Source organism: Staurois parvus, unplaced genomic scaffold (assembly GCF_062004578.1).
Source record: "Staurois parvus isolate SC_StPar_1 unplaced genomic scaffold, SC_StPar_1.0 ptg000304l, whole genome shotgun sequence".
NCBI lineage: Eukaryota > Metazoa > Chordata > Amphibia > Anura > Ranidae > Staurois > Staurois parvus.
The window spans coordinates 1,263,257-1,274,991 of record NW_028318100.1 but is presented as its reverse complement, the minus strand read 5'-3'; the positions used below and the strand labels follow the sequence as shown (position 1 = coordinate 1,274,991).

Here is an 11,735-nt window from a genome sequence, read left to right as displayed (position 1 = left end):
CTCCATAGACCAGAAGTGTCCTGGCAGAATTACATCATCCCGACGTCATATCCGGTTTAACTGGAAGATGGCCGCTGGAGCACATCCACTGCAGGGAAGGCGCTGGAAGAGCGACACTGAACGGCAGACTGCTGGTAAAAAACTAGTGGCTCAAAAATATAAATGGGAAAAAAAGAAAAGAAACACAAAAAGAAAAACGGGACCAGGGGAGATGATGATATATATCGCCATATAAATATATGTTGATGCACGAACGACTAAATGTATATAAATAAATAATATATACGTGATAATTCAAGGTATGTTGTCACTTTCAAGTGTGGTTTTCCAGTTTTATACATAAATATATATATGTATTTGTTTTTTGATTGGTATACAAATCCATTTATACATTTATCTAATATACAGGTGAAACTCAAAAAATTTCAATATAGTGCAAAAGTTCATTTATTTCAGTAATGCAACTTAAAAATGGAAACTAATATATTATGAGATAGACTCATTACATGCAAAGCAAGATAGTTCAAGCTGTGATTTGTCAGAATTGTGATGATTATGGCTTACAGCTCATGAAAACCCCAAATCCACAATCTCAGAAAATTAGAATATTGTGAAAAGGTGCAATATTCTAGGCTCAAAGTGTCCCACTCTAATCAGCTAATTAAGCCATAACACCTTCAAAGGGTTCCTGAGCCTTTAAATGGTCTCTGGTTCAGTAGGAATCACAATCATGAGAAAGACTGCTGACCTGACAGTTGTGCAGAAAACTATCATTGACACCCTCCTCCACAGTTGGATGTTCCCAAAGTGCTGTATCAAAGCACATTAATAGAAAGTTATGTGGAAGGGAAAAGTGTGGAAGAAAAAGGTGCACAAGCAGCAGGGATGACCGCAGCTTGGAGAGGATTGTAAGGAAAAGGCCATTCAAAAGTGTTGGGGACTTTCACAAGGAGTGGACTGAGGCTGGAGTCTGTGCATCAAGAGCCACCACACACAGACAGATCCTGGACATGGGCTTCAAATGTCCTATTCCTCTTGTCAAGCTGCTCCTGAACAGCAAACCTCAGAAGTGTCTTACCTGGGCTAAAGAAAAACAGACCTGATCTGTTGCTCAGTGGTCCAAAGTCCTCTTTTCTGATGAGAGCAACGTTTGCATCTCATTTGGAAACCAAGGACCCAGAGTATGGAGGAAGAATGGAGAGGCACACACTGCAAGATGCTTGAAGTCCAGTGTGAAGTTTCTACAGTCTGTGTTGATTTGGGGAGCCATGTCATCTGCTGGTGTTGGTCCACTGTGCTTCATTAAGTCCAGGGTCAACACAGCCGTCTACTTGGAGATTTTGGTGTACTTCATACTTCCTTCCGCAGACGAGCTTTATGGGGATGCTGACTTCATTTTCCAGCAGGACTTGGCACCTGCTCACACTGCCAAAAGCACCAAAACCTGGTTCGATAACCGTGGGATTACTGTGCTTGATTGGCCAGCAAACTCGCCTGACCTGAACCCCATAGAGAATCTATGGGGCATTGCCAAGAGAAAGACGAGAGACATGAGACCGAACAATGCAGAAGAGCTGAAGGCCGCTATTGAAGCATCCTGGTCTTCCATAACACCTCAGCAGTGCCACAGGCTGATAGCTTCCATGCTATGCTGCACTGAGGCAGTAATTGCTGCAAAATGGGCCAAAACCAAGTACTGAGTACATATGCATGCTTATACTTTTCAGAGGTCCGATACTGTTCTATGTACAATCCTTGTTTTATTGATTGCATGTAATATTCAAATTTTCTGAGATTGTTGATTTGGGGTTTTCATGAGCTGTAAGCCATAATCATCACAATTCTGACAAATCACTGCTTGAACTATCTTGCTTTGCATGTACTGAGTCTATCTCATATACAGTAATACCTCGGTTTAAGAACGCCTTGGTTAAAGTAATTTTCGGTTTACAAATGAAAATCCACTGAAAATAAAGCCTCGGTTTACAAATTTTGTATGATTTTTTTTTCGCAATACGAAGTGTATGTCAGTGCTGATTTTTAAATGCAATTGCTGGCTCTTTTTTTTTCTTCACTATAGCTCACAGAATTAGCTGTCACTTTCCCCAAAGTTAACGGAAATGTTGTTTCTCTTAAGAAACTAAAAAGAAACATTGTTTGCCCCCCCTTTTTTGACCTGCCAGGCTGCATGCTCTGAAAAGGGTCTGGTATGGATTTTGGGGAGGACCCCCATGCAATTTTGTTTTAAATTTTGGCGTGGGAGTTCCCCTCAAAATCCATACCAGACACAAAGGGCTTGGTATGGATGGGAAGGGGGACCCCACGCAGTTTTTTAAATTTTTTTATAATTGCCGGCAATTCTTTTACATTCAGCTGTCAGTGGGGAACCCCGCTGACAGCTGAAATATTAACATATGGTTGTCACTACTAAAATGCCGCATGACTTGATAAAATAACTCATGCGGTATTTATTAGTGTTTACTTTTTTCTGATCTCCAGAACAGATTAATTGGTTTTCAATGCATTCCTATGGGAAACGGCATTTTGGTTTAAGAATTTTTCGCTAAAAGAAAAGTCCTGCAGACCAAATTCAATTCTTAAACTGAGGTTCTACTGTATTATTTTCACCTTTTAAGTTGCATTACTGAAATAAATTAACTTTTGCACGATATTCAAATTTTTCGAGTTTCACCTGTATGCATATCTCACCACTTGCAAGTGTTTTGAGCTATTGGATATCTCAAGGGCCAGACGCAGGTGAATAAGCGGTACCTATGGCACACACATGTTGTAGGGTTTGTCGGCTTAAGCTCTGGGGAAGAGGACATGTCCCTGAATCTCGTCAGCAGGCCTACCTCACCACCACTTGGGGACTCTGCCATCATATTGGGCCATCTCAACAGTTTTACAGGCTTTTATACGCATCTTCATTTGTAAGTATGTTTTTTGCTCTTTAATTTTTTTATAAATCTTGGATAATGCTCTAGGTGTTTGCGCCCCGTGTGTTTTTCTTTCAAGTTTTTTGTTGATCCCCCAGTCAGAGAAGGGCTGCACTACCAAGCTCCTTTTCTTACGTCAACAGGACAGTGGCTTAGTGGTTAGCACTTCCACCTGGCAGTACTAGGGTCGTTGCCAATATTTGCCAAAAAGTTTAACAAATTTTAACTCAATTTACAACAGGGGATTGTTAGATTTCCAGAGTTATGAAAAAACTCTATTAATATTTCTAGGTTCTTGTAGATGGTTGTGGGAAGAAATCCTTATGAAAGCCAGATCAGTATGAGCAGTGTGACTTTATTTGATCACACACCAAAAATACAAAGTCAATAAAAAAACAGTAAATTCAGATATATGTAGCTTAAAATGAAATAAAAATAAAGAATAAATTGCCTTGGATATTAGGAAATAATGTAGTTCCTTTGCATAGCTTAGATAGAAGTTTTCTTGGCCTAGTTTAAGAAATGACCATGTGCTATTCTTTTGTTCTTTGTCCAAGCACGTGCTTTGAGTAAGAGTGTGTGAAAAGAATGTCTCTGTGTGTGAGTGAATGAAGTGAAGTGTAGTGTATCTGGGAAGCTTCTGACCCATTCTTTGAAAAGCTGCATACTTAAAATGCATGAGAAATTAGGTCCTCCCATTAAGCTTTGTTTCAAATTCGCGGGCTTCTAAACTACTCCCAAAATCACTCCCAGCTTGAATAGAAACGTGTTCCCATTCAAACCACCAAGTCATTATCATGATTGACATACAGACTATGAAAAAGGTTTCTGAAGTTCTTATATTACATACAACTGTCAAAATCCATGATTTATGACTACAATTTAAACTCTCAGACTCATTATAAGAATTCACAATATGGTATACATTACATGAGTATTTTAAAAGAAAACATGACTTTAAACCTCTACTGATTACCCTTAGCTCAAACACAAATAATTCACATCTGACCACTGAAATGCAAAACCTCACATTCACATCCAATTAAGAGGGAATATATTCTGCCAGCATATATTTCAAAAACTACTAAAGACCGAATTAAAGTTTGGATATTAAAAAATTAATATTACATTCCCCTCTGAAATATGAAATTCATATTAATTTATAACAAGCACACATCATTTATATCACAAACACTCAGGTTTTGATTTAGTAATCTCAAATGTATCATTATTTGTAAGTCAGCATAACCAGAAAGTATTTTCCTCTGAAGTATATCTTGTAATAGATTATCTCCTTTCCTAATTTCACTTCTAATTCGCTTATAGAAACTGTTCATTTTACACATCAAACATAATTGAAATATAATACATAATATGATAATAATAAAAATAATTATTACAGGATGTAATAAAATATTTCCTGCTGCAGATGCAATTGAAGTTTTTCCCAACATTGATACAGTACGTTTAAATTTTGACCACCAAGAATGACCTGAAAATTCAGACCATTCATGTTCTATATCTTTTAAACTCCCTTGTTCATGTTTAAATAATATTTCTGCTTTTTGGAGTTCATCTGATAAAGCTATCAGTAAACCTTCATCTTTTTGAATAACATTTGCCCAATCTCTCCATGGGAATTCATCCACTTGAGATATATTGTACTGTATGGGAAGAGCACTTATATTTTTCATAAGCATGTTTGTTAAATTCATTCTCATCCCATTAACACTTATTGCTGAAATATCTCCTTCTATACAGAACAAACCTCGACTTAAGTTTTCTGTATGTGTACAAGAAGAGAAGAAGGATTGAACCCTTTCTGAGTTAGACATAACTTGAAAACAAACTTTCTTTTTATCTACAATTGAGATTAACTCAGAAGTGGTTTTAACCTTTTCTATCCTTGCTGAACATAGAGTATGGTTATGGTAACAAGAATGAAATATACCTTTGTCTTGATTAGGTAGACAAATCACTTTAGACTGAAATTGTAAACATGAAGACAGATCTAATTGTTCTAACTCAAAATTATTATCAATAAATGCAAAATCTGTATATTGCAGATGATAATATAGTAACTGTGTGTTGCTAACTGGTAATCCCAAGACAGTGATTGGAACCAACATTTGTTCTTTTCCTGCTACAGGAATCATTGAAGAACTATAGCATATGTTCTGATAACATCCAATCCACTTATTTACCCACAGATCAGTATGGTTTATGGCATATACATACTCTCTTGGTAAATTTTGTACAATACCTATAGGAGTTATTCCACTTTGAAAAGCTTGAGCTATTATTTTAAAATTTGTGGAATATTCCATCTGAATTTCTAAACATGCTCTGGCTATATGGGAATGCTGTTCACTTGACATTAAATTAAGAGTAATATTCTCTAAGTGTAATATAGATGGACCCATAATATTGGCTGTTTTAATCACCATATTTTCCAATATTTGATTCAAGTTTCTTTGTACTTTAATACTATTGCTTCCCACTAAACCGGCTGTCTCGAGATCAGACTTTAGTGTACTAATGTCCATGCTATTTGTAATACTACCAATAGTACCAATTCCTCCTAAAATACCTTCAACTATACCACGTTTATTCCTGTGAGGATTCCTAATATCAGTACCAAACCATCTTTCAATACCTAATTCCATGTTAACCAGATGTTCTTTACATTGTGGAAACCTTGTTGAGATTTTCCATTCTGAAATGTTAAAGTTCCACAATATAATAACAAACTTTCCTTCTCTCAACAGAAGTCTGGTCTGGAAATGGTTAATTTGGAAGGGACTGGCTGGAATAAATTTCTTATCCGTACACTGTGTTCTTTTAGGGGATAGTACAATTACATTTGTATTTACACATTTCTTTGGATAATTTTCTATTGATATGCAGCATTCATATATACCTGTATCATTAATAGATATAGTGTTTTGATGATACACAAAGTTATCATTATCCCAGTTCAAATTACCAAAAATACTTTTATGGATAACATCAGTTTTATCATGAAGAAAACTTCCCAAAAATTCACCATTCCTTTTCCAAGTTAATAATGAATTTTGAGGTAGGTGTATTTGTATATTACACATCAAATTCAGATTATCCTTTCCTTCTACAAGTCTTAATGATTGAGGAGATATTTTTATCTCTGGGACAATCAAATCTACCACAGTAACAATTACTTTGACTTTAGTTTGAACCAAAGCTCTTGTCACTTGGAAATCCCATATTTTCACTATGTCCACTTTTTCATTACCATTTATATTCAAATGTTCAGGATCAAGAAAGTGTGAATAACTTTGTAATTGATACCAAATATCTGTTTTAGAACTTCCTATATTTCCAGTATTTAACATGTCTATGGAAATATCTCCTGACCAAATAGTAGGTTCATTTCCCTTTAAAACTATTAACCAGTATCCCATATCGGATAAATTACATTCAAAGTTACTAGTTTCGTTATTGATCCTATAAGATCCTTGCATTTTAACAAATTTTGATTTAGACTCTATTTTAGCTCTAACTTCAATATCATTATTATGAACGAAATACAATTCCGAACAACAAGTTCTACCATAACCTATGCACATATATCCTAGCAAGTCTTCAGCTGTATTAATGTTACTGTCTTTAGGAAAAAATCTTTTGTTCCTAATAAGTGTAGTGTCTTTCTTATGTAGGGCTTCAGTCTTGTTAACTTTTGCATTGCTGGAAAAGTTTATGTTGTAGATTACTAATATTGTCATTGTCACGAAGGAAAAAATCAATCCTGTAATAAGTCTTTTCTTTCTACTGCTTTGATTTTCCTTATGTTCTTTTGTTGTAATGTTTATTTTTCTTTGGAATCTGCGATGCTTTGTTTCTTCCGGATTATTGAAATCCATGTCTGCAAAAGAAATGCAGTATCATTATCTCGGTATAAACAATTTGCATTGGTCACTGTGCACCCACATTGTTTGTTGTCTGCGCGCATTTTTTACTGAATTAAGAGGTCTTTGCACTTGTACCATTACTCCTTGAACATCCAAAATATCAAATGGACCTTCCCAATTGCTTTGCCATGGTCCAGTTTTTCTGAAAGTTTTTACCATTACTTGTCCTCCTTTTTCGAACTTAGAAGAATGTGGAGGAACCATTTTTTGCATGCGAGTAGCTGCATGTGGTACAATAGTGTTCAGATTGTCTTGCAACATCTGTAACCACTTTGTTTTTTCTATTGCCTCTTTTTGCAGCGTTGACAAAAACGGTTCATGGGGAAAAACAATACGCATTTTCCTTCCTGTCATTAACTCAAAAGGAGAATACTGTGTTGCAGAAGATGTTGTACTTCTGACACTCATCAGAACCAATGGTACAGCATCAACCCAAGTATTTCCTCTGTCTAATAACATTTTTGCAATCCTTGATTTGACAGTCCTATTCATTCTTTCCACAATACCTGCAGATTGTGGATGATAGGGCACATGAAATCTCTGTTGTATACCCAAGATTTTACACATTGCCTGCATTATTTTACCTGTGAAGTGGGTTCCTCTGTCACTACTGAGGTTTGTTGGTATACCCCAGACTGGAAAAACATGATTAATTAGCATTTTAGCAGTTGTTAATGCATCATCTTTGCGAACAGGCAAGATTTCAATCCATTTCGAGAAAACATCAACTACAACTAAAGCATACCTGTACCCATTTTTACCTGTAGGTAACGGTCCTATATAGTCTAGTTGTAATGTAGACCATGGTCCATCTGCTGGAGGAGTTCTTTGTAATGGAGGTTTTTGACCCTTTGGTCGAGGATTCACTTGAGCACAGATTAGACAAGATTGAACTACACTGTCTACTGTTTCTTCCATTTTGTCCCAGTAAAATTTTTCCTTGAGTATTTCAAGCAATCTTTGTTTACCTATGTGACCTAGGCTTTCGTGATTGTATTTTGTAAATTCTACCTGTAGATGCTGCGGTATAACAGGACGCAGAAACCCGTTTAAGTCATGATACAAAATTCCATATTCACATATAAAGGGAAATTTTGGATCAACCTGAGAAGCAGAAAGAGATGGATCCCTTTTCTGTTCTTCTGCAAAGGAGGGAATCTGTGTGTCTGTCTTCCTAACAACATTAACTGAGACTGGTTCAGACTGAATCACTGGTACTCCATGTAAAGCTGCTTCCTTTGCTAAGAGATCAGCTGTTCTATTGCCTACACTCATCTCATCATTGTCCTTCCTATGAGATGGAATTTTTACAATTGCATAGGCAAAAGGATTTTTCTCTGCTAGCTTAAAAATTGATTGAAGTGTCTCTTTGTGCACTAGGACTTTGTTAGATGCATCTACAAAACCTCTACGTTTCCAAATTGGTAAATAATCTGTCAGGGAACGTACAACATATGAACTGTCACTGTAGATCACTAATGGACTTCTGTTCTCTTCCTTGTCTAATGTCAACACAGTTTTTACTGCTTCAAGTTCTGCCCTTTGAGCTGAAAAATGTCCTGGCACTTTGTGCTGTATGGAATAATTACGCTCTGGATACCAAATTGAATATCCACTGTAATAATTACCTGACATACAGTATCTAGAACCATCAACAAATACAGGTTCATCAATTTTCTCTGCCTCTCTACGGAAAAGAGGAGAGGAAGTTTCTTGGACTTCACATAAACATTCATGTTCTAACCCGTTGTATTCCATCAACTGAGGTAGGACATACTTGGCATTATGTTCAACCTGTATTTGCTTAGGTGATAGAGCCAACAACCATTGAGAAAATCTTTGGTTGGAAACTCCCGGAACATTTTTCTCAAAAAGAAACTTCAAAGTGCTATGTGGAGTTTGTAGAATAATTTTGTTGAATCCTACAATATGCTCTGTTGCTTTTACTGCATAATGTACTCCCACAAGTTGTCTGACACAATCATCAAAACCTTTCTCTACTGGGGTAAGCAGACGTGAGAAGTATCCAAGACTTCTCCAGACTCCTCCCTGTTTCTGAATCAAGACAGCTGAGATTGCAGTTTCTGAAGCATGCACTTGCAAAGCAAATGGTGCTTGCTTATCAACAGTAGCCAAAGCTGGAGCTGTTTGCAAATCATTTTTCAACATCTCAAAAGCTTTTTGCTGTATTTCTGTCCAGGGACCAAATACATTTTCCTCATTGTACTTCAACAAATCATACAATGGTTTGGCTTTTTCTGCAAATGATTCGATAAAATCTCTAGAGAAATTTACCAAACCCAAAAACTGTCTCAGTGCTTTGAATGTTGTTGGTACAGGAAGTGACGCAATAGACTCAATTCTTTCCTGTAAAGGCTGTCTCTTTCCTGGACCAATCAAAACTCCAAGAAATTTTACTTCATTTTTCATGAGCTGAACTTTGCGTGTATTCAGCTTGAGACCTTCATCTTGCAGAAGTGTAAACAATTCTGCTAAGAGAGTCCTGTGTTCTGTGTCAGAATTCGTCATAAGCAAGATATCATCTACATATTGAATTAAACAATCAGGTCTAGAAAATTTAGACAAAACTTTTGCTAATGCCTGATGTAATATATACTTAGCAGAATGATATCCTTTTGGAAGACGTTTGAGACAATATTGCACATTTCTGTGGACAAAAGAAAACTTGTATTGGCAACTCTCAGCCAATTTAATACTAAAAAATCCATTTGCAATGTCAAGAACAGAGAACACTTTCGCATTGGCATTTATTTGTGACATGATGTCTGGAGTTTCTGCCACAATGGGTGTACAACTTGGAGTGTATTTGTTTAGCATTCTTAGATCTATCAATAATCTATATGCACTAGGGTCATCACGCTTTGCCACTACCCACAAAGGATTATTAGTAACTGAATTGGCTTTCCTGATGATACCCTGTTCCAAAAATTCTTGTATGATTACTGATACAGGTTCATCAGATTCTGGCGGCAACTTGTATTGTTTTAATGGGGGATGGTCTTTGCCTTGAATATTAACTTCAATATTTTTGAACAGTCCAGCTTCATTTTTACCTTGACTCCACAGTTTTTTGTGTAGTTGTACTAACTGTTTCAATTCCAAATTATCTCCAGTATCTGGCCATTTATAGTCAGCATCAAGTGCTTCTGTCAAACAGATGCTACCGACTTCACAATAATCTGCTGGGTCAATTACCATAGGCTTACGATTAGCAGAGCCTTGCCAAACAATGCCATTGGCTAAATCAAGTATCCACCCTCTTTGAGACAAAATATCAGCACCAATGATGTTCTCTGATCCTTGACAATACCAAAAGTCTATCTCCATTTGCGAACATCCTGGTATTTCAAAAGACACATTTTTACATTTTTTAGCTTGAACATCACCTTTTCCATTGAAACCTACAACTGTGCATACTGTTGCATTAGATGGAATTGGTATTTTCATGCCTAAAACACTTATTTGGGCTCTTGAATCCAATAAAATTGAAGATTTCTGTCCATTAATTTTAGCTTTTACATAAGGGTGGCCACACTTGTCCAAGAAAATTGGAGCTACATATTCCAGACAATGGAGTTCAACTTCCTTTTCTTTTGCTAGTCATGGTGAAGGTAATAGTGGCTGTCTTGAAGTATTGGATGAATGTGAGTTGTTCACATTTCCTCCATTACTAATTGACATTTCACTAATCTCTCTGATCAGAGGAGCATAGGGTGAAGATGACTTAACTTCTTGTGAACGAATTGGAGCTGACGGTTCAGGAGAAATAAGTCCATTTTCTTTACCCAAATTTCTCATCTGAATGTCTTTCAAAAACTTCCTACACTGCCATTTCAAATGCCCTGGTTTTGCACAATAGTAACAAGTGAGTGGTCTTTGATTCCCTTGTCTTACTCTGTCATTCCTGCGGGGGGCAGCATTTCCTGTCTTGAATTTATCCTGACTGTCAGTCTTAGGATAATTATTCTCAATTAAAGCAATTTTTGGTCTTACATTATTTAGCTTTAATTGTCTCCTAATTTTGTCAATAATATAGGCAGCGTCATCCAAATTATCCTTTTCATTAGCAATCAATAAAGATGCTGGATCAAGGTACTTAAATTTTTTTACAAAATCCTTGACCATAGCAGGGGTCTCATCTTGTAAATTAAAAATCATCTTGTATGCCTTAGAAAATTTAATCCTAAAGTCAAATGGGTCATCATTAATTGTAGCTCTTAAGGAGTCTAAAATTTCCAAACTAGGTGTCTCCTCTCCTGTTGTGAACAGTAATAACTGTCGTAGTCTATCAGTAGCATTGCTATGAATTTCCATATCATCCTCATTCATGAAAGGAGTCTTGACTAACCTATGAGCCATAAAACTGGGGATCCACAACCCAAAAATGCGATTTCTTTGCTCATCAGTTAATTGAAACCTATCACAAAAATTCTCAAAAACATCGGAATTATGGAAAGAATTTTCTCTCATGTTATATGCTGGTATATCCTTCAATATTTTCATTAACTGATCCTGAATCTGTAACTTCAACTTAGATGCTCTAGCAAGTAATTTCTGTCTCTGAACCGTAGTCTCACTGCCTACTTCATCACCCCTGGGTGAGTCCGGGATAAATGAGGCCTGGGCAGTTTCTGATTGCTTCTTCTTAGATACCACAGCTATTTGCTTATTTTTTAATATTGCAACATTTTGAGATTCAATTTCTTGCTCAAGATGTTCAATATAGGTACAAAAAGTTTCACAATTTGCACAATTGGATTCAACAGTATCCTGCATGTCTGTACTCTGTAAGACATTTTTGCTATCTGTCTTCACAACACAAACCACA

General features: G+C 36.4%; 1 protein-coding gene across 1 annotated transcript; it reads right to left on the bottom strand.

Moving 5' to 3' along the window:
• Positions 1 to 3,274: 3,274 nt before the first annotated feature.
• LOC149457713 (uncharacterized) lies at positions 3,275 to 6,700 on the bottom strand. The gene has a single exon (XM_089683315.1). It carries the CDS (start codon positions 6,698 to 6,700, stop codon positions 4,100 to 4,102), a length of 2,601 nt encoding a protein of 866 aa, XP_089539441.1. The 3' UTR covers positions 3,275 to 4,099.
• Between the last annotated feature and the right edge of the window lie 5,035 nt (positions 6,701 to 11,735).